Below are 23898 nucleotides of genomic sequence, written 5' to 3' on the forward strand. Positions count from 1 at the left end.
GGTCTTTACCTGGGGAAAAGTTGACAGAATTGGCTAGGAGAAGAAATCTGAACTCTGCTTTTGCCAGTAGTTGAGAATGTTCAAAAGTGATGTTATATAGTTTTCTTTTTCTTTTTGGTGGTCGTGGGGCTTGAACTGTGGGCTTGGCGCTATCCCTGTGTTCTTCAGCTCAAAGTGAGCGCTCTACCACTTGAGCCACAGCACCACTTCTGGTTTTCTGGTTAATTGGAGATAAGAGTCTCATGGACTTTTCTGCCCAGGCTCAGATCTCAGCCTCCTGAGTAGCTAGGATAATAATCCTCAGCTCTCTGGGCTGGGAAGGTGGCTCAGTGGTAGAGCACTTGCCTTGCATGCTCAAGGCCCTGGGTTCGATTCCTCAGCACCACATAAGAAAAAAGCTGGAAGTGGCGCTGTGGCGCAAGTTGGTAGAGTGCTAGCCTTGAGCTGAAGAGCTGAGGGACAGTGCCCAGGTCCAGAGTTCAAGCCCCACAACCGGACCCAAAAAAAAAAAAAAAAAAAAAAAATCCTCAGCTCTCAGCCTCCTGAGTAGCTAGGATTACAGGTGTGAGCCACCGGCGCCCAGCTTTTTTTTGTTGTTGTTGTTGGTCGTGGGCCTTGAACTCTGGGCCTGGGTGCTGTCCCTGAGCTTTGTTGCTCAAGGCTAGTACTCTACCACTTGAGCTGCTATTCTGCTTCTGGCTTTTTTGGGGGCTGTTGTTGATGATGATTAATTGGAGGTAAGAGTTTCAAGGACTTTCTTACCCTGGCTGGCTTTGAACCTTGATCTCAGCCTCCTGAGTAGCAAGGATTGCAGGTGTGAGCCACTAGCACCTGGCAAACAAGACAAATTTTACATCAATTCAAGCAAACAAATTAAGCCAATATTCAGGAATAAAATCCACAAAACATCCAGTGTTGCTGACATCTTGCTTGCTTGCTTGTTTATTTTGTTATTGTTTATTGTTTTTAGTCGGTTGTAGGCAACTCAAAGCCTTGAGCTTTTTAGCTCAAGTCTAGTGCTCTACCACTTTGAGCCGCAGCTCAAAGTTCTTTGGTGAATAATTGAAGAAGGGAGTCTCATGCATGGACTTTGCTGCCCAGGCTGACTTCACATGTCAATCCTTAGGTCTCAGCTTCCTGAGTAGCTAGGATTATAGGCTTGAGTCTCAGGGGCCCAGCCTGCTGACATATTTCCCCACTAAAATACTTCAGCTTGCATTTCCTGAGAGTAAGGATATGCCTGCCTTGTGAGCCATAATTCTATGATCACAAGTAGGAAAATTGACAGGATCATGTAACATTCACTCCTTTTTCAAATATCCCCAACTATCCCAAGAATGTCTTTTATTTAGTGTAGAATCCTACAAGCAAGCCATTTCAAACATTGCCTCTTTCCTTGAACAGTGGGGTGTATGAAAGGAGGGGGAGGTGTCTTGTCTTTGGTTTCCCGCCATCCCCTTTGGTCCTGCATCTTTAGGGATAGAATGAAAGCATCTTGTAGGATCTTCGGACCAGTCAGAATTTTTGTGGTTTTGTGTTTATAAGGACATGAGTTTCCTGTAAGCTATCTCTCGGCACACAAGAGTCCCCCCCATAGAATTCAAGTTTGTAATTTAAAAAGACTTCTATAATTCTCCTTTGTAATAAAGCCGAGCTGGCATTTTGAGATCTGAGGCATTTAAGAAAGACTTAAGCTGGTAGTGTCAGCATGTGGCTTTTGCCATGAATGAAAGGCTTTGATGTAATAGACCCTTCAAGGTCTATGAGCTGGGTCAGATTGGAGCATTTTTTAGCTATCCTTCCTCTCCCTTCAAAGGGGGAAATTTAGGAGAGTTATTTATTTATTTATTTATTTATTTATTTATTTCAGTCTTGAAGCTGTCTACCAGCTTTGTTTTTTTTCCCTCAAGTCTAATGTTCTAGTACTTGAGCCACAGCTCCACTTCCTACTTTTTTTTGGGGGGAGGGGGGAGTTAATTGGAGATAAGAGTCTCAAGGACTTTCCTGCTCAGGCTGGCTTAGAACCTCCATCCTTAGATCTCAGCCTTTTGAGTAGCTAGGATGCCAGGCATGAGCCATCAGTGAGCCAGTGGTGCTCAACATAGTCTCTTTTCAAAAGCACCAAGGGGAAACTAGAATCAGTAGTGTAACATTTCCTGGTGTGTTAATAGAGTTAATAGAGTGCCTTTCCTGAGCCTGTGTAAACTAACCCTGGCCCTGCCCCTCTGCAGAACTCTGTTTGCAACCTTCCTATAAGCAGATAGGATTCTGGGAAACCAGCTAGCTACCTGCCTTAATAAATCCAAGATTGTATAATCAAAAGGCAGGCAGGCCAGGCAGAATTTCCAGATGAGACTGAGCTAATGGCTTAAGAGGGGGCATTTAGAAGAGAAATCTGCAGCCCTGCAGGTCTTGAATTCTGCCCTATCAGCAGAAGTGTCATTGAGAAAGAAGGAGAAGTGAAGGTATGCAAAGCTGGCATCAATGGCAAGTCATGGCAAGTGATGGCTACATCATCCAGGGCTTAGTTAGTGCATGGTTTTTCCATGGAAATGACTGGGGAGAGGGTTTTGTCTTCCTGATGCCCTGCCCCTACTCCTCCTGTCAGAAGGCAGGACTTCCTCTGGGCATCTCAACCAAAGGTTTGGCTCTCACTGAAGCAAATCAAAGCATTTGGGAATAGCCAGGTGGCCTCTTAGGTTTAGCCAGGGCTAACAAGCCAAGCTGTTGAGCCAACATATTTCAGCTCTGAGAACCATTCCCTGTCTGTTGCAGTCCCTGCAGGCCTCATCTAAATGGGCCTTGTCAGGAGCCAGTGCCAGCATTGTCTACCCTGTCAGCACTTACTTATAACACAGGGTTTCATGAGAAGCCCCAGGGGCTTCTCTTGGAACCAAGCTGCGCCCATCTGGAAGCTGCCACCACTCTTTTATGACTTTGTACAGGGGCTGAAAAGGCAGAGCGAAGTAAGGGGCACATGAGAAGAACAAGTTAGAGGGCAGAGCAGATGAAGGTAGAGGCGATAGGCTTCAGGGTCAAGTAGGCCAGCTCTGCCTGGTGGCCCATCTGTGTGCCATTGGGTAAGTCACTCCACCTCTGTGACTCAGTTTCTTTTCCTATCAAATGGGGCTAAATGCCGTACCTCCCCAGGAGTGTGAAGATGAGTTGCATTTCTGTGTGGTGCTTCTGGGGTTAAGTTGAGGAAATGGTGTACATGCAGCCATGAGGGTGTGGTACAGTTGTAGCCAGCTTGCAGCAACCCAGAAAATCTTGACAGGCACTTCAGGCTGAGCATCCTTGCCCCTCTTCTGTTGGGCTGACCCCAAGGTCACTCGTTGTAAATATATAATAAGATGCTAAGTGCTGTGGAGAGAAAGATACAACAGAGACCAAAGATAAGAAATGGGTATTGGAGGCCCTGAACTTTTGTTTTAAATGATCAAGGTCTGCTAGTGGGTGACCTTAGAGCAAAAAGTTGTAGCAACACCTAATGGATGGCAGGCGGCAGCCACATTGTCATCTGGGGAAGAAAGAACATTCCACACAGGGGAAGCAAATGCAGGAAGGAGCAGGCCGAGGGTTTGGGAGCACAGTGAAGTGAGAGGATCATTCACAGTCACTTGGGGCTCCATTCTTGGGATTGGGATGTGAGTGTGTGTGTGTGTGTGTGTGTGTGTGTGTGTGAGAGAGAGAGAGACAGAGAGACAGAGAGACAGAGAGACAGAGAGAGACAGAGACAGAGAGAATGGTGAATCTTGGAAGGATGCTTCACTGGACTTACTGCAGAGAAAGGAAAAGTTTACTGCAGAGGAAGGTGGGTGCGGGCATGGAGGCTCATGCCTGAAATCTCAGCTATGCTGTAGATGGAGGTTGGGAAATTATGGTCCGAGAGAGCCAGGCAAACAAACCACAAGACTAGTATCTGAAAAATAACCAAAGCCAAAAGGCTGGGGGCATGGCTTAAGTGGTAGAGCACTCAGGTAAGGTCCTGAGTTTAAACTCCCATTAGTACCAGAGAGAGAGAGAGAGAGAGAGAGAGAGAGAGAGAGAGAGAGAGAGAGAGAGAGAGAGAGAGAGGGAGGGAGGGAGGGAGAGAGGGAGGGAGGGAGGGAGGGAGGGAGGAAAGGGGTGAGAAGCTTCTCTGCTTGGTCTGGGCATGGAGAGGTGGATTTGGTCTATGGAAGAAGAGCTCAGCTGCTTGTCTTCTTTCATCTCCCCGCCCCCTTTGTTTCTGTTGATTGTGGGGCTTGAACTCAGGCCTGGGCACTGTGCTTCAGCTCTTTTTGCTCTATCACTTTGAGCCACAGCGTGGCTTCCGGTTTTCTGGTGGTTAGTTAATTGGAGATAAGAATTTCACAGACTTTCCTACCCAGGCTGGCTTTGAACTTTGATCCTCAGGTCTCAGCTTCCTGGGTAGTTAGGATTACAGGCCTGAGCTACCAGCACCTGGCTTATCCCCCATTTTGACTGCCTTGCCCTCACTCCTTACTTTTGTTTTGCATTTTATTATTCTTAGCTCTCAAAGTCTGGTAGCTGGGGTGCTGGAGTTGTTCATCTATAGGTGCTCAGAGGAGTCTGGGACATCCTTGAGAAACTGTCAGAGGCCATGGAGTTCCTCATAGCTGTCTATATCCCTACCCATGATTCCAAGGGACCCACATATCACACCTTTGATATCCATTCTCAGATCCGACAGAGCCCTCTGAGGTACTCACTACTACTAAAACCTCGGGGAGAAGTTGGGCAAAGTAGAACAGCAACCCAGGAAACTTCCTTTTTTGGCCTGAGAAGGGAGTGGTTGGCTTGGACAGACTTTGTTCCCTGTGGTATGAAAACTTTGATCCAGGAGTGGTGGGGAAGGATTGATTTTCTCAAGTTCAGAGCCTCCTTCCAGCTCCCGGTGTGCTAGGGCAGGCTGGGCAGATCCCCATGGTGTGGGCCAAGGCCCCGCTGGGATTTGTCTCTAGGCCTCCCAGGGCCTGCCCTGCCACCTGGGCTCTGCCTGTCCTGCATGGCCTTATTGTCACACTGCAGGTGGCACCCTGTTTCCAGTTCTGCATGCACCACCTGCAGCTCTTAGAGGGCTCCCCTCTCCTCCCCCAGACTCTGAGATGCACAGAGAACAACCTTCTCTTTTGGAAAGGGGGAACTTAGGTTCAGGCTAATGAGTTTTCCTGAAGCCCCACAACTAAGACACCTAGGTTTATATACTGACTGGCTGTGCCATGCAGAGGTGGCATCTGATGGAGCCAGTATAGAAGGAAGGGACTTTAGGAGGCTGGTGGCCCCAATCAGTTTGGGTTAGTTGTAGCCTAAGAAATTTTCATCTTTTTCCTCCTTCCTTTTTCTTTCTTCTTTCCTCCTCTTCCTCCTCCACCTCTTCTTTTTCATTCCTCTGCTCTTTTTCCTCTTCCTCCTTTTCTTTTTCTTTTTTTTTGGTGCCATTACTGGGGCTTGAATTTTGGAGCCTTGTAATCCCCTTGTTTTTTGTTTTTGTTTCACTTCAGGCTCTGTTACTCAAGTCACACCTCTATTTCTGGCCTTTTGCTGTTTATTTGGAGATAAGAGTCTCTCAAAAAAAAAAGAAAGAAAGAAAGAAAAGTAAAGAAAAAGAGTCTCTCAAACTTTTTCTGTCCTAGCTGGCTTCAAACTGAGATCTTCAGAGTAAGTTAGGATTACAGGCTTGAGCCATTGGTACCTGGCTTGACCCTTATTTTTTTATTTTTTATTGTGAAAATACTGTACAGAGGGGTTACAATTACATGGGCAAGATAATGAGTACATTTCTTATCAAGCATTGTAGCCTCCTCCTTTGTTTCCCCTTCCCATCCCTTCCCATCCTCTCCCCTGCCCCCCTTATTTTTTATTTTTGTAGCACGTTTGTTTCTGCCTCTGATTTTTACCCTCTGGTACCATTGTAACCCAAGCCTAAAAGGGTCACTCATAAATCTTGTTCCTTTTCCCTTTCTGTCCTCTCTGCAGAGGGTTCTCCACAACCTTCTCTCTTTGCCCCTGGATCAGCTTCAGGGATCAAAGTCCCTCGTAAGTAAGACTCTTGGAGAGAGCAAAACAACATCCATCATTTATATCCTAAGAATATTCTTACCAAACCACAAGTAGGGTCAAACAACAGAACCCACAGACGCCCGAGGCCTGAGTATGTTCTTCCTATAATGTAGCGGAGCCCGCATCCTCTGGGGTTTTGGAAGTCAGCTCATCCTGGCTTTTTTGCCTCTTGAAACTATAGTCGACTAAACACTTACCCTCCTTCAGTTCAGCTCTCTTATTAAGGAAGAATGCTTGTTATGTGAATATAGGAAAGCAAACATGAATCAACAGCAATGATACAGAAAAACATAAAAGGAAGTGTTCCTCCCATCTGTTACCCCTTCCTACAGAAGTTCCTTTCCTGAAACATGCAGTGTCACCAGGGTCATGTCACCCTCTAAGGACATTCTAAATCTGTTCTCAATCCCAATTTACTCATTGCTTTAAAACTTCATTGCCAGGTGCCTGTGGCTCATGCCTGTAATCCTAGCTACTCAGGAGGCTGAGATCTGATGACTGCGTTTCAAAGCTAGCCCAGGCAAGAAAGTTCATGAAACTCTTCTTTCCAATTAACCATCCCCAAACAGGAAGTGGAGCTGTGGCTCAAAGCAGTAGAGCACCAGCCTTGAGCAAAAAAGGCTCTTGGACAGCACCCAGGCTGAGTTCAAGCCCCATGACCAACAACACAACAACAAAAAACAAAAACTTTTAAAAACAGCTTTATTTATTGATCTATTCATTCATGTATGCATGCATGCCAGGGATGCAGTCCAGGTCCTTTTGCTGGGAGATAAGCACTATACCATTGAACAACACTGCCCAGCTCCTTAATTTTTTTCTTTTTTTTTTAAACTGGGTACTGTTGGCTCATGCCTGCAATTCTAACTACTTAGGAGGATGAGACCTGAGGATACTGTTTGAAGCCAACCTGGGCAGACAAATCCCAGAGACTCTTATTTCCAATTAACCAGCAAGCAATAAGCCAGCATTGGGGTTGTGGCTCAAGTGGTAGAGTGCAAGCCTTGAGTACAGGCCAAGAAAAAACACAAAGCCCTGAGTTTAAACCTCAGTACTGGTTTATGCATGTGCGCACACACACAGTTCTTTTTACCAGCCTGTAATAATTGTACATACTCATGGGATACACTATGGTATTTCAACCCTTTTGCGCAGAGTATATTGATCAACTCAGAGTAATTAACATTTCCATACCCTCATCATTGCTTATTACTATTACTATTATTCTTGTTATTTGTTTATCAGAATGTCTGTTTGAGAGAGGGTCTTGCTAGTAGTCCAGGCTAGAACACAGGCAGTCATTCTTCAGCCTCAACCACTGTATCAAGTCACCTGATTGTTTTTGAATAGTTACTTTTTTTCCTCTTTAATTCTACATGATTTCGTTTTCTTTCCTTTTTTGTCAGTCGTGAGTTTGAACTCAGGGCCCACTGTCCCTTAGTTTTTCTGCTCAAGGTTAGTGCTCTATCACTTGAACCACAGTGCTACTTCCAGTTTTCTAGTGGTCAATTGGAGATAAGAGTCCCAGGGACTTTCCTGCCTAGGCGGGCTTCAAAATGCGACCCTCAGACCTCAGCCTCCTGAGTAGCTAGGATTACAGACATGAGCCACCAGTGCCCAGCTCTACATCATTTTCTTTTGTGTGGATGCTCATTATTTACTTGGCCTTCTGTCTATGCTATTTCTACATTTTGCCACTCTGAACAAACCTGTGACGACCCCTTGCTTCTTGGCCCTTGGGTATGTGTTTGAGTCTATCCATGGCCTAACAACTGGGCTTTGAGCCGCACACCTGCCTGTGCTGGCCCAGCTCAGTCTCTGCCCATCACAGATGAGAAAACTTAAGTCAGCGGAAGGCTAGGGGCTTGTGTGACACACTGCAAGGAGACTCTGATCACCTGACCCGGCACGTGGCACGCCTCCTCTATACCAGCTGACCAGTCTCAGCCTGCTGTGCTTCTTCCATTTCCGCTCATGTGCGGGTCATCCTCCTCTGTTCCCACTGCCTCCTAACCCCTCCTTAACCCCTCCCTGCCATGGGCTTCCACATTTGTAGAGGTCGCCATCCCCTGGGGGGAACACAGCGTGCCTTCTGACTGGCCCGTGGCTTGCTCCCAAGTCCTGAACATTTGCAAAAATATAAAGTCTTCTTGTGTAGAGAATAATACGTTCTCATGTGACTTCCCCTACATTAAAATTTCTTCTTTTATGAATGGGTATTATGTTCACCTTGTTAGGAAAAATAAAACAATGCATGCAGTACAGTGGAAAGTTCTGCGGCTGCCCTGCCCCCTGCAGCTCCCACGGCAACCCTCTCCCATACTTTCATCTTTAAGTTTTTTTATGACAAATATTTCTCGTATATTCTTATTCTCTCTCTCCCTCCTAAGTTATGGCTTTGTGCCTTGCTTTTACCACCTAAAGTTCATTCTAATTAGGGCATAAAGAGTCTTCTCATTTATTTTATAGCTGCATAGAATTTCACTGGAAGAGAATTCCATCATTTATTGAACCAACTAATCCTGCATTGATGGATTCTTGGGCCGACTCCTATATTTGCTACCGCAAACAACGCCTTAGTGAATAACCTCTTAGGTATGTCATTTTGTATGCGTGCAAGTTGCCAATTCTTGATCACATTGTAAAATGGGAACAGGCCAGTTAGGTGGGTCACAAAGTCCTTTGAAAGAGTTGAAGCCAGGAAAGCAAGATGTTTGACGCTGAGTGTGATCATACATGCCTATAATCCCAGCAGTTAGGAGGCTGAGGACAGAAGGTAGATAGTTCAAGGCCCAGAGTGGGCTACATAATGACATCTTGATCCACCCCCCCCCCCAAAAAAAATTTTTTTTTGAGGCGCTGGGAAGGTGGCTCAGTGGTAGAGCACTTGCCTTGCATGCTCGAGGCCCTGGGTTCGATTCCTCAGCACCACATTAGAAAAAAGCTGGAAGTGGTGATGTGGCTCAAGTGGTAGAGTGCTAGCCTTGAGCTGAAGAGCTGAGGGACAGCACCCAGGCCCAGAGTTCAGGCCCCACGACCGGACCAAAAAAAAAAAAAAAATTTTTTTTTTTTTTTTTGAAGCCAGACACTGATGGCTCACTCAGGAGGCTGAGAGCTGAGGATCACAGTTCAAAACTATCCTAGGCAGGAAAAATCTATAAGACTTATCTCCAACTAGCCACCAAAAAGCCAGAAGTAGAGCTGTGGCTCAAGCAGTATAGCATTAGCCTTGAGCACAAAAGCTCAGGGACAGTGTTCAGACCCTGAGTTCAAGCTCTAGGACTGGCAGCCCCCCTTCTTCTCCCTCCTCCCCCTCCCCCCTGCAAAATAAAAAAAAATTGGCTTTTCATGTAGGGCATTAGCAACCTTACGTGACCTGTGGCTGGACCCAGTGTATGCCAAAGTCTACATTCAGTACCCATGGTTTGGTCTGGTCTTTGTGCCATTTTCTTTTCTTATTTATTTTTTCCTTCCCTTGTTTAGAATCTGAACACCCCAGTCTGAGATCTGAGATTCTCTCTCTCTCTCTCTCTCTCTCTCTCTCTCTCTGCTGAATTGGTTGTGGGTTTTATTGTTTGGAGTTTGAGCAATTACCTTGCAGACAGTCAGAGTGGGTTTAGCAAGGCTCTGGGAAGCAGCGGCTGCTCCCATCAGTGCTTACTTGTTCTGGATAATGAAAAGCGCTACTCACACCATTATGGCAGAAGTCACGTCTGGTAAGCTCTCATGGACAAGCAGGTGCTTGTCTCGGAGTCATCTGGGAGGGCATGTGGCATGAGAGTAAGGGGAAGACCTCCCTTTTATAGCCTGGACTTCCAGCTTGGTGGCTTCCGGCTGTTTGAGTTTTGTTCCAAAGGTCAAAAAGAGAAGGAAAAAGAAATGATGAGTGCCAATGGCTCACACCTATAGACCTTGCTTACTTAGGAGGCTTGAGATCAGGAGGATTATGGTTTGAAGCCAGCAGGTATAGAAAAGTCCATGAGACCCCATCCTCAACATAACCGAGAGAGAGAGAGAGAGAGAGAGAGAGAGAGAGAGAGAGGGAGGGAGGGAGGGAGGGAGGGAGGGAGGGAGGGAGGGAGGGAGAGGGAGAGGGAGAGGGAGAGGGAGAGGGAGGAGGAGAGGGAGAGGGAGAGGGAGAGGGAGAGAGAGAGAGCTGGAGGCGTAGCTCAAGGTGGTAGAGCACCAGTCAGGAGCAGAAAAGCTGAACAAGTGTGATGTCCAGGTTCTTGATTTCTAGTAGATGTTGGCGCATTTCTGTGTCACTTGCGTTTGGAGATCGGGCTCTGGATTGTGCTGATTTTTATCCCCACTGTGTTCTTCCCAGGGAATGTATGGTTTTGGCCTCTACCTCTGAGACACACCATGCTCCGTCCCACCAGTGCCCCCTTCTTCCTCTTCAAGCTAGTGTAGAGCACAGCCCTGAGTAAATCCTGAACGCCCCTTCACAGGCCAACTGGCTGTGGGACTTTGAACACATGACTTGAGCCTTTCTGGGCCTCAGTTGCCATCATCCAGGTGGTTAAAACACCCTACCTGCTTCCTAGCAGCGGTGGAGTCGAGGGGAAATGTTTACACTACAGACCTACCCACTGACATTATGCTGACTATGATTATGCTTAAATTTACCATTACTATTAATTAAGGATTATTTATGCCCCCCCTCCCCCCTTTGGTGCTGATCCTAGGGCTTGAACTTAGATCCTGACTGTCCCTGAGCTATTTTGCTAAAGGCTAGTGTTCTACCACTTTGAGCCCCAGCTCCGCTTCGGGTTTTCTGGTGGTTAATTGGAAATGATTCTCATGGACTTTTCTTGCCCAGGCTGGTTTTGAATCATGATCCCTGATCTCAGCCTCCTGAGTAGCTAGGATTCCAGGTGTGAGCCACTGGTGCCTAGCTCCTTCGTTCATTTTTTGAGACAAGAGTTTTGCTATATAGTCCTGGCTGGTTTCAAACTCCTGCAAACCTTTTGCCTTTACCTCCTGAATGCTGGGATTGCAAGCTGGTGCCACCACACCCAGCTAATGTGCCTTTATTCATCCATGGGACTTTGACTCATGGGGTCCTCCTCAAATGAAACCCTAATAACTATAACTATAACTATAACTATAACTATAACTATAACTATAACTATATATATATATATATATATTTTTTTTTTTTTTTTTTTGCTGGTTCATCAAGACATAATTTACCCACCATACAATTTTTCCAGTGTAGGTAGATGTGAGATAATTTTTATAAATGTGCACAGCTGTTTGCCCCGCCTTTATCTAGTTTTAGACCTCTGTCACCTCACAAGTTTCCTTGGGCCTGCTGGCAATCAGGCCCTGCCTTCCCCTAGCTCCAGACCTTGTGGACCTGCTTAGTGTTTCTAGTTTTCTAGAATATTCACATATGTTGTCTTATGTGTATGGCTTCTTTCATTTATCCACCAGCACCTGGCTAGTGTGTTTTATTTCTCAAGTGGAAATGGAAGGCCCAGAGAGGCTTCAGGTTTGCGTTAGGGCCTAAGACCCAATCACTTCTCCCTCAGGCCTCTCTGCCACCTGCTTTCTGTGAGGGGAGGGTCACAGGAGTTGAGAGAAGACACTCAGCTGTGTAAGATTCACAGTATGGGCCTCTTCTTGGCCTCTGGAGACCCACAGGTAGCACCCGTGAGACGGCGTCTGTTCTTTCTAATCAATAAGGAACAGGTCCCGATGCTGCCCGAGCCACAAGAATGTTCCTGGGTCTTGGCCCATGAAAATAACCAGTTGGCACTTCTGTATTTAGGTGGGCAGGGCGGAGTATCTGTGTGTTTAGCTGGCAGCCTGAACCAATTTGGCATGGGAGTCAGAGCCCCCTCCATTGTCTTTGACTCTTTTGAGGAAGCTGAACAACTCTCCCCCTTATGGGAGGTAGGATCCAAGTCCCCTCCTTTCTGCCGCTAGGAGGCCCAAGGGGCCCTCTTTGCTATAATGGAGTTCAACTGCTTCTCTTGGTATGCTTGGAGACAGAGTATTTTTGTTGTTGTTGTTGGTCATGGGGCTTGAACTCTGGGCCTGGGCACTGTCCCCCAGCTCTTCAGCTCAAGGCTAGCTCTCTACCACTTGAGCCACAGCGCCACTTCCGGCTTTTTTTTTTGCTTATGTGGTGCTGAGGAATCGAACCCAGGGCCTCATGCATGCAAGGCAAGCACTCTACCACTGAGCCATGAGCCTAAACTGGCCTCCAATATGGGATCCTCCTGTTTCAACTTCCCTATTGCTGGGATTACTGGTTTGTACCACTACATCCCTCTACTCTCTGTGATAGGTAAATCAAGCTGAGATTAATGTCTTTGGGGGAAATTAAAATCCAGCACCTGATCGCCACCTCCTGAGTTGCGGGGATTACGGGCAGAAGCCACCACCTTAGATGTCTTGTCTCCTCTTCAACATGCCCCACATCCATATCTAAGCAAACTGGAGGCTGAGTTGTCCATACCCTCCCATCTTGTAAAACATACAATCTTATCTTTCAGTACTTAGTAAGGCTATAATGTTTACTAACTTCACAGACCCCATCCAAGACAGACAGCATCTCAGAAGATGGTCAGCCTTGGGCCCTGGCATCTATGCAGACTCATGGGGGCTGTGGACCCATAAAAGGAAAAACATCCCACTAACGTATATAAGACTGTCTCTCTTCCTTTCATCCACAAATTAAACTCCTGGTCTTTCATTTTCCATGTTTAAGTTAGAAACTTGTAGGGCTGGGTACACAATGGCAACGGGGCCCCTGAGTCTCAAAAAGTTCTCTGATCTTTCACAGGAAACCCTTGAAATCAAGCTAAGTGCCAGAGTTCCTGGTGTCAGCTGTGGAAGTGGCTTCTGAAGAGAGAGAGAGAGAGAGAGAGACTGTCCTTCCATAATGTCCCCCTTTGTGTGCGGCGTGGGCAGCACTCTGCTCTCAAGCTGTGGCTTCTCAGAGGCTGCATTCCTCCACTTAGAAATAACTCAGCTCCACTTAGCTGACTCTGCGCATGCTCAGACACCAGGGTCTTCTGGAAAGAAGGCTTTTGAGAGGGTTTGGTTGGCACCCACTTGCATTCCAGTTACAGGGTGCCCGGAGGTGGCATTGTTGGTGGCATGTGGCCTGTGGCACGCTGGCAATTCCAAGCAAGGAATGTTACTGAGGGCTCACAGCCCACCCGTCCAGGACCAAAGGCTTCTCATGAACTTGACTTTCATTGGTATTTGAATTTTCAGGCATCTCTTCCGGAGTTTTCTCTTGAAAGCCACTACTTCTGCTTTAAAGCTTCAGGCTAGTAGATGTGGTAGGATCACAACATTGTAAGAGTGAAGGTATGTTAAAGATTCTTTCAGGGGCTGGGGAGGTGGCTCAGTGGTAGAGTGCTTGCCTTACATGCATGAGGCCCTGGATTCTATTCCTCAGTACCACATAAACAGAAAAAGCCAGAAATGGTGCTGTGGCTCAAGTGGTAGAGCGCTAGCCTTGAGCTTAAGAGCTGAGGGACAGTGCCCAGGCCCAGAGTTCAGGCCCCATAACCAAGCCCCCCCCCCAAAAAAAAAAACCGCAAAAACCCACCAAACTTGGTGGTGCACAGCTGTAAATTCGCTACTCAGCAGTCTGAGATCTGAGGATCACAGTTTGAAACCAGTCTTAGTACAAGTCCTAGAAACTCCATTTCCATTTAACCAGTGGAGGCCTGGCTCCAGTGGTAGAGTGTCTGCTTAGCAAGCATAAAGCCCTGCGTTCAAATATCACCAAAAGATTATTTTTAAAAAGTCCTCTAATTGTAACTGCCAATATAATAATACCAAGTTGTTCTTTTTTTGGGGGGGGGGTGGTCCGGTCATGGGGCCTGAACTCTGGGCCTGGGTGCTCTTCAGCTCAAGGCTAGCGCTCTACCACTTGAGCCACAGCGCCACTTCCGGCTTTTTTCTTTTTGCTTATGTGGTGCTGAGGAATCGAACCCAGGGCCTCTGGCATGCAAGGCAAGCGCTCTACCACTGAGCCCGCCCCAATACCAAGTTTTATAAGGAAAATAAATGTGTTTTTTTTTTTTTTTTGTCGGTCATGGGGCTTGAACTTGGCCTGGACGCTGTCCCTCAGCTCTTCAGCTCAAGGTGAGCGCTCTACCACTTGAGCTACAGCGCCACTTCCGGTTTTCTAGTGGTTTATTGGGGATAGGAGTCTCACGGTCTCTCCTGCCCGGGCTGGCTTTGAACCGAGATTCTCAGATCTCAGCCTCTTGAGTAGCTAGGATTACAGGCGTGAGCCACCAGCGCCCGGCAAATGTGTATTTTTCTTAATTGCTTCCCACCCCCCAATCTCTGTTCTTTCAATCCTGCTTTGACTTTTTTCTATTTTGGTTTTCTTTTAGTTTTTGTACTAGGGATTGAACCCAGCATCTCACACCTGCCAGACAAATGTTTTACCACTTGAACCATACCCCAGCCCTTTTAGTTTTATTTTGAGATAAGGTCTTCCTAAATTGCTTATGCTGTCTTTGAACTTGTGATTCTCTTGAGTAGCTGGGATTATAGGCATATGCCACCAGGCCCAGCAATATATATATATATATATATATATATATATATATATATATATATATATATATATATATATATATTTTGACTGCTGAAAAGCATATCTCCATATTGCATGTAAGCAGCTAGGAAGAGCCTTCATTTTGGGGTGAGGCCGTTCAGCTTCTGTACTTCCCAGTGTATAATTTAGGGAAAAGAAAATGGTGCTAATGATGTCTCCCCAAGGGGTGAATGACAGAGATTAAATCAGAAAATTGGACACAAAGAATATATGGCAGACTGGGGATGAAGGTAGGTTTAGTCTGAGGCCAGCCAGCCCTGAGATTGACTTGGGCAAAAAGCATGAGACCCTGTCTGAATAGTATGTAAAAGAACAAACAAACAAACAAACAGGATAGGGTGTGGCTCACATGGTAGTCTAGGCTAGCAAGCTCCAATGCTCTGAGTTCAATCCCTAGCACCAATGAATGAATGAATGCAGGCACAAGGCAAAAACCTGTGTGCCACAGATATAGGCACGAAGCATAATCGGGATTATGAATTCGGAAACTGCCTCGGTTCAAATCCAAGCCCTGCTGCTTACTAGCTGCCTAAGTTTTCCCATGTATAAGAAAAGGTCATCAATAACTCTAACCTCAGCGTCTGGAATTTAGTGTGAAGCATTTTGTAAAGTGCTTAGTAAAGAGCCTGGAGCCTTGGTCAACATCTGTACATGATAGAAATGTCAAGGGGTAGTTGAAGCTTTAGAGGGGGAGATGATGATGGTAAAGTTACTGAGCTGAGAGATTGTTCCATTTAAGAGATGGCTGGGGGAGGGGGTGTCTTAGCTCCTGTATTAGGGTTTGATTTTGGTTCCATGTGAGCCTTTTTTTTTATTATTAATTTTATTAATTTCTTTATTTGGTCATGAGTGGTTGAACTCTGGGCCTGGGCACTGTCCCTCAGTTCTTCAGGTCAAGAAAAGCATTCTACCACTTGAGCTACAATGCCACTTCTGGTTTTCTGGTGGTTAATTGGAGATAAGAGTCTCATGGACTTTACTTCCTGGGCTGGCTTTGAATTGCAATCCTCAGATCTCAGCCTCCTGAGTACTAGGGTTATAGTCGTGAGCCACCCACTGGCATCCAGCATTTTATTAATTTTTAAAAATTTGATTTTAAGTAGTTGTATAAAGGGGGTTTCAATTCAACAAGTGAGATCATGAATACAATGTGTTTTGTTTGTTTATTGGTCATGGGGCTTGAACTCGGGGCCTGGGCTCAATCCCTGAGCTCTCTGTGCTCAAGGCTAGTGCTCTACCACTTTGAGCCACAGCACCACTTCTGGTTTTTGCATGGTTAATTGGAGATAAGAGTCTCAGGGATATTTCTGCCTGGTCTGGCTTCAACCCGCTATCCTCAGGTCTCAGCCTCCCGAGTGGCTAGGATACAGACGTGAGCTGCTGGTGCCTGGCTTACAATGTGTCTTGATCAGCGTCATCCCTTCCAGGCTCTAGCTGGAGAGTCCCTCCCTGGCTTTCCCCTCTAATTTCCATTTATCAGCCCAGGGGATCCAGTTTTACAGAAAGGTAATGAGTCTTAATGAGCACCTGGAGACTCAGGTTGGGGCTCTGGCACCCTTACTCTGTCACTTCTCCAGGGGCGAGGCCCCGCCACCACCAGCTTGAGATCCACTAAGTCCTTTGCAAAACCACGTTCTTTCTTTTTTTTCTTTTAGGCTGCCATCCAGGGCAAGTGTAGGCATGCAGCTCGGATCTGTGCTGCTGGGGAAGGAATCTGGGGCAGCTCTCCTCCCTTATCAAGCTCCCAAACACAGCCCAAGCACCCCCATTATGCTGGCCGGGGCTTGGGGGAGGGGGAGGGCTCTTTGCTAGGCATCTTGTTATGCTAGTTTTTTTTTTTTTTTTTTTTAACATGTTTTGTTGCTTTTTTTTTGTCTTTTCTTTTTTGGTACTGGGGATCGAACCCAGGACGTTGCACTTGCCAGGCAAGCGCTTTGCCACTGAGCTACATCCCAGCCCTGCTTTTTTTTTTTTTTTTTTTTTTTTTTTTTTTTTTTGGTCGGTTGTGGGACTTGAACTCTGGGTCTGAGCACTGTCCTCAGATCTTCAGTTCAAGGCTAGCACTCTACCACTTGAGCCACAGCACCACTTACAGCTTTTTCCGCTTATGTGGTGCTGAGGAATCGAACCCAGAGCCTCATGCTTGCAAGGCAAGCACTCTACCACTGAGCCACCTTCCCCTTGTTATGCTAGTTTTGAGAAGTTCCTAGTTTGGCTTTAAAGGATGCTGCTGTCTGTAAGGACCTGGCCCCTCTTTGTTCTGAGTGCATTGTGTCCTGGTCCCAGTGTTCATTGAGCAAATTCCTGTCCTTTCTGTCTTGTGTGCCTGAAAGTATGGAAATAATCATCTCTTCTGCCCACTCCAGCTCTGCAGCTTACAAAATGTGATCATGTCTCTATCCTGGGTCATTTGCACAAAACCCTAAGAGGTAGGCAGCCTTCTTGTTACAATAGAGCCAAAAGAGGCCTAGAGAGGTTAGTTAAGCTATTGGTTCAAGGCTACCCAGCAGAAAGGTGACTGACTCTGAATCTCAGTGATCATCTCCTGGCAGTTCTCTTTGTTTGTTTTTTGGGGTCCGGTCGTGGGGCCTGAACTCTGGGCCTGGGCGCTGTCCCTCAGCTCTTCAGCTCAAGGCTAGCGCTCTACCACTTGAGCCACAGCGCCACTTCCAGCTTTTTTCTTTTTGCTTATGTGGTGCTGAGGAATCGAACCCAGGGTCTCAGGCATGCAAGGCAAGCGCTCTACCACTGAGCCACCTTCCCAGCCCTATTTTGTCCTTTCTTCTTCTTCTTCTTTTTTTTTTTTTGGGTCCGGGGCCTGAACTCTGGGCCTGGGTGCTGTCCCTCAGCTCTTCAGCTCAAGGCTAGTGCTCTACCACTTGAGCCACAGCGCCACTTCCGGCTTTTTTCTTTTTGCTTATGTGGTGCTGAGGAATCGAACTCAAGTCCTCAGGCTTGCAAGGCAAGCGCTCTACCACTGAGCCACCTTCCCAGCCCTATTTTGTCCTTTCTAATGGCTTCATAATATTCCATTGTGTATAGATACCACAATTTTTTTTTTTTTTTTTTTTTTTGGTCAGTCGTGGGGCTTGAACTCTGGGCTTGGGCGCTGTCCCTCAGCTCTTCAGCTCAAGGCGAGCGCTCTACCACTTGAGCCACAGTGCCACTTCTGGTTTTCTGGTGGTTTTATTGGAGATAGGAGTCTCACGGTCTCTCCTGCCCAGGCTGGCTTTGAACCGCGATCCTCAGATCTCAGCCTCCTGAGTAGCTAGGATTACAGGCGTGAGCCACCAGCGCCCGGCTTTAGATACCACAATTTTTGGAGCTATTTATGTGTGGTGGGGCATCTGGGCTGTTCCCCCTACCCACTATTGATGATCAAACCGAGGACTTTGTGTATGCTCTACCACCAGAGCCATAACCCCCCAAGCTTTTGTGTTTTCTTTTGGAGATAACATCTCCCTAACTTTGCCCAAGAGATCCTCCTATCTAGCATCTCAGCTTCCTGAGTAGTTAGGATTACAGGTGTGAGCCGTACCAGGCTTGGGTTGCTTTTAACAACTTGGGAGGGAAGGTAGGTGGGTGGTTATGCGAAGGTCTGCCTCCCTTCTTAGGCTCCGCCTCTTGTTGGCATGGTCTCCATTTGTTTATTTGCCTGATAGGAGACTCCTTGCACCACAGTGGCCTCAGATTTCTACTGTCCTTTAAAAAATAGTCCAGGCTTGAGGCTGGGTATAACTCAGTGGCAGAGCACGTGTTTGGCATGTGTGAAACAGAGCCAACCAAGTGAGTAAATGACCCACGTTAAAGATGCCCAGGAGATTGTAGAGCAGACTGGCGTTAAACCTGGGATTCTCTTGCCTCAACTTCCCAAGTGCTGAGATTATAGGTCTGTGCTACCACACTCAACTGCCATCTTAGTTGTATATGTGTGTATGTACATGCAAGCACATGCATGCGTGCCTGCTTGCCATTCCTGGGGCTTAAATTCAGGGCCTGGGCTTATATTGCTCAAGGTTTGTACTCTACCATTTGAGCTAAAGCTCCAGTTGTGGCTTTTTTGTTGCGCTTATTTGGAGACAAGAGTCTCTCACACACTTTCCTGCCTGGGTTGGCATTGAACTTCAATCCTCAGATCTCAGCCTCCTGAGTAGCTAGGATGACAGGATGACATGCATGATCCACCAGCAGCTGGCTTCCGCTTTGTTTTCACAGGGCCGGGGTAGGAGGGGTGGGGGAGGGAGTCTTATCACAAGACAAATTAATGAGAAAAGCATGTATGTTTTGTTAATTTTTGTATCACCTGGGGATCCCTACAAGAATAAAGACTTCGTGGCCAAAACAGAAAGCTTTCTAAATAAAGAATGAGGGCTGGAAATGTGGCTTAGTGGTTGAGTGCTTGCCTAGCATGCATGAAGACCTGGGTTCCATTCCCCAGTACCACATAAACAGAAAAGGCCAGACGTGCTGCTGTGGCTCAAGTGCTAGAGCACTAGCCTTGAAGGAGAGTGCCCAGGCCCTGAGTTCAAGCCCCAGCACTGGCAAAGAAAACCACACACAAAAAAACACAAAACAAAACAAAAAACAAAGAATGGGGAATCTTGTGAAGAAACGAGCAGACAAAAGGTTCTGAGCTTAGAACAGTAAATCCTAGGGGAGGCACCAGGCACTAGACAGGTGAGGGATGTTTTATAATTAACTTATCCAGTTCCATGCAGCAGTATCTCATAGCTGCTGGGGCAGGGCGATGGTGCACTGGCTGACTAGAGTTAAGAAGCAGTTCAGACAGACCTTTCTGTAACTACTGCCTCTCAGTGTGTTTGGTTCAAAAATATTTCTGTTCAAGAAGTTTCTTCGGGGGGTAATTCTGGTTCCCTTCAAGAGTCCAAAGCAACTCTGCCCTTTAATATTTAAGGAGACGGTATGTCAGTTTGTTTGTTTCTTTCCCTTGCTTTCTTTCTTCTTCTTTTTTTTTTTTTTTTTTTTTGTCGGTCATGGGGCTTGAACTCTGGCCTGGGCGTAGTCCCTCAGCTCTTCAACTCAAGGCGAGTGCTCTTCCACTTGAGCTACAGCACCACTTCCTCTTTCTTTCTTTCTTTCTTTCTTTCTTTCTTTCTTTCTTTCTTTCTTTCTTTCTTTCTTTCTTTCTTTCTTTCTTTCTTTCCCCTCCCTCCCTCCCTCCCTTCCTTCTTTCCTTCCTTCCTTCCTTCCTTCCTTCCTTCCTTCCTTCCTTCCTTCCCTCCTTCTTTCTTTCTTTCCTCAGTTGAACTCAGGTCCTGGGCACTGTCCCTTAACTCTTGTGCTTAAGGGTTGCACTCTTAGCACTTTAAGCCACAGCTCCACTTCTGGTTTTCTGCTGGTTAATTGGAGATAAGAGTTTCACAGACTTTCCTGTCTAGGCTGGCTTTGATCCATGATCCTAGATCTCAGCCTCCTGATTAGCTAGGATACAGGCATGAGCCACCAGCACCTGGCATTGGCATGCCAATTTCTTAATCTTCTTGAGCTTTTCAACATGGGGCATCCACTGGCCCTCAAATATACAGTCTTACTTTCTCTGACTGGACCTTTTGCTTTAGACATGTGTATGAGAGTGCCCCCTGGTGGAAGAAATGAGACCGGCCAACTAGGCATTCAGGGTGGCTTGGGGGCTTTTTGGCAGAAATTGGATCCTCCCTAATGTAAAGGTGTCTAGACTCGTAAAATAAGCATAGCAGCAGGCATTTTTTTTTTTTTTTTAAAGAACTTGTAGACTGAAATAGCAATGTCATTGGTGGGATGAGAGAGTCTATTGTTTGAAAGGGACAAAGGCTGGCTGACTTCTGAGTTTCCTTAGAATGAACTGTTTTTTTCAGCTGTTTCCTCTGCCTGAAAAATTTCTTTGTTTCATTTCAAAAAACTTCTCTCTCTTTCTTTCTCTCTTTCTCTCTTCCTTCCTGCCTGCCTGCCTGCATGCCTTCCTTCCTTCCTTCCTTTCTTCCTTCCTTCCTTCCTTCCTTTCTTTCCTTTTCTCTTTCTTTCTATCTTGAGACAAGGTCTTGCTACGGTACTTAGGCCTTTGACTCTGGGACCCAGTGCTTCTCCCATCTCAGCCTCCTGAGGAGTTGGGACTACAGAGGTACCTCACACCGTGCTGGGCTTAGGAGGCTCTTTAAGGTTTCTTGCAAAGCTGACTCTGGCAGGTCTTGTATGTTTCTACCTCCAGAGAGGCCTGCATTCACTGTCCAATGTAAATTATACCTTCTCCAAACTCCCCAGCTCCTCTGTGTCACCTTCTTTTACTTTATTTATTTATTTATTTACACATGCATTCATGCTGGTCAGAGTATTTGAACTCAGAGCCTAGGTGCTACTCCTGAGCTCTTTTTGCTTAAGGCTGGTGCTCTACCACTTTGAGCCATAGTTCCACTTCTAGCTTCCTAGTGGTTAATATATAAATGCAAGGCACTGGCCCCTAGCTAGGACAATTACTTTCTAGACAAGAGCATGATTTTACTTGGAAAGTATGTGAGAAAGAAATTAGCCCCTGCCCCTCCACCCTATAACTGTGAAGCATTAACTTAAGCGTGGTTTGGCCTATAAACAAAGGTCCTTGTCTATAAAGCTGTCCATTTTCTCACTCCTGTGCTTTCTGTTCTGCAGTGAGTTTTGAAGGCTGCACTGGCCGGCCAAGGACAGTCTACTTTTCTGATGACTCCCGATTCAAAGTGGCCACAGATGGTGTGGTCTCCGTCAAAAGACCTCTACAGCTGCATAAAGTAGAGACCAGTTTTTTGGTCCACACCTGGGACTCCGCCTACAAGAAGTTCTCCGTCAAGGTGACACTGAAGGCAGTGGGACGCCACCACCACCACCACCACCGTGTATGTTGGGCTGTTTCTCTCGCTCTCTCTTTTTAAATTATAATTGTGTTGTTATTATTAAGGTGTTGGACAGAGGGCTTACCATTTCATAAGTCAGGTAATGAGTGCATTTCATGTTTTAGATGATGTCACCTCTTCATTTACTTCCTCCCAGTTTCCCCCCTTCCACCTCTGCCCACAAGTTACATAGGTCATTCGCCACATAGTGGAAATGTCTACTGAGTAACAGGATTGCATTTGTTTACCCTTCTTCCCTCCCCTTCTTCCCTTCTCCCCTGCTATGCTCTTCCCTTTGCTCCTACCCCCCCCCCAAAAAAAAAAAAGAAAAACAAATACCAATACCACCACCATCAAATCTCCCCTAAAACCAACCTTGTTTCCATTGCCTGGAAGTATTTTCAAGAAATATTATTTTGAATGTCCAGAGAAGTTATACTATTGTGTTCCTCCCCTAAGAGGATCTCCGTTAGTCTGACACTGTGTGTGTGTGTGTGTGTGTGTGTGTGCGCGCGCGCGCGTGTGTGTGCGCGTGTGTGTGTGCGTGTGTGTGTGTGTGTGTGTGTGTGTGTGTGTGTGTGTGTGTGTCTAGAGTACCTGTAGTCCTAGGTTTATTTATTTATTTATTTTTGTCAGTCATGGGGCCTGAACTCTGGGCCTGGGCGCTGTCCCTCAGCTCTTCAGCTCAAGGCTAACACTCTACCACTTGAGCCACAGCGCCACTTTTTCTGCTTATGTGGTGCTGAGGAATCGAACCCAGGGCCTCATGCATGCAAGGCAAGCACTCTACCACTGAGCCAACTTCCCCAGTCCTTGTCATTATATTTTAAATCTACCTTCCACATAGGAGAGAAAACATGCGCCATTTGCCTCTCTGAGCTCAGCTTACCTCGCTTAGCATGCTTTGTTCTAGGTCCATCCATTTCCCTGCAAATGACATAATCTTCTTTGTAATGGATGAGTAAAATTCCATTGTGTATAGGTACTACATTTTATGGAGCCGCTCATCTATTGTAGGTCATCTGGGCTGTTCTCATGACTTGGCTATTGTGAATAGTGCAGCAGTGAACATGGCTACGCAAGTATCTTTACTGCATCCTGACTTGTATTGCTCTGGATAGATTCCTAGGAGTGGTGTGGCTGGGTCCTAGTGAATGGGCTGTTTCTTTTTGTTGATTGTGGGGCTTGAACTCAGGGCATGGGCGCTGTCCCTGAGCTCTTTTGCTCAAGGGTAGCACTCTACCACTTTGAGTCACAGCACCACTCCCATTTTTCTGGTGGTTAATTAGAGATAGAGTCTTACAACTTTCCAAGCTGGCTTTGAACCGTGATCCTCAGATCTCAGCCCCCTAAATCACTAGGATGACAGGTATGAGCCACTGGCACCCAGCGTGGAATGGGCTGTTTCTCAGTTCACTGTTTCTTTCAGGCTGCTCTGCTATCCCATCCACATGGCTCCGCCTTGGCATTATGGACATTTGGACTATGCACTATGGGATATTGAGCAGCATCCCTGGCCTTAACCTACCACACAGCAAAAGAACCAAAAATACTTCCAAAGCAGGACGTGATCGCTCACTTCTGTAACGCTAACTACTCAGGAGGCAGAGATCAGGAGGATGCTGGGTCAAGGACAGTCTAGGCAATAAGTTCCTAAGGCCCATCTCAACTAATAATAAAAGGCTGAGTGGGGTGGTTGAAGCCTGGATCATAGTCCAGGCTGGTTCCAGCATAGTTACACTACCCTATTCAATGGAAGCAGGTAGGTACTGGTGACTCATTCTTGGAATCCTAGCTACTCGGGAGGCTAAATTTAGGAATCATGGTTTGAAGCCAACCCAAGGAGAAAAGTACATGAGACTTTTATCTCCAATTAACCAGCCAAAAAAGCTGGAAGTGAAAGTAGGGCTCAAGTTGCAGTGTCAGCCTTGAGTGAACAAGTCAAGGCAAGAGCCCAAGACCCTGAGTTCAATCCCAGTACTAGCACAAAAGAAAGAAGGAAAGGAGGAAGAAAGGAAAGAGGCTGGGATGTAGCTCAGTGGCAAAGCGCTTGCCTAGCAAGTGTAACATCCTGGATTCGATTGCCAGTAACAAAAAAGAAAAGACAAAAAAAAAAAAAGAAAGAAAGAAAGAAAGGAGAAAAAACATGGAAGCAAATAGGGTTGGGCATTTGATAAATGATAGAGAGCCTGCCTAGCCAGTGTAAGGCCCTGAGTTCAAATCCCAATTACCTGCTCCCTTCCCTCCCCCTGCCAATGAACCTTTCTAGATACTTTGGCTTCCATGGAGCCATTGCACATGTCTAAATCTGAGTTGTGGGAATCAGATTTGGGCAGTGGGTGAAGGCACAGGCCCTGCCTGGGACTAAGTCCA

The 23898-nt window shown here is 46.4% G+C and overlaps 1 protein-coding gene across 1 annotated transcript in view; it reads left to right on the forward strand.

Annotated features, from left to right (window-relative positions):
- LOC138807042 (cadherin-1-like) overlaps window positions 1–23898 on the forward strand; it is a 76578-nt gene that overhangs the window by 31208 nt on the left and 21472 nt on the right. Inside the window, exon 3 of the mRNA XM_069992615.1 lies at window positions 21308–21528. Within this exon, the coding sequence (XP_069848716.1) occupies window positions 21308–21528 (221 nt within the window). The remainder of the gene's footprint in view (window positions 1–21307; window positions 21529–23898) is intronic.

This window comes from Dipodomys merriami, unplaced genomic scaffold (assembly GCF_024711535.1).
Source record: "Dipodomys merriami isolate MVZ:Mamm:240054 unplaced genomic scaffold, mDipMer1.0.p SCAF_41, whole genome shotgun sequence".
Lineage (NCBI taxonomy): Eukaryota > Metazoa > Chordata > Mammalia > Rodentia > Heteromyidae > Dipodomys > Dipodomys merriami.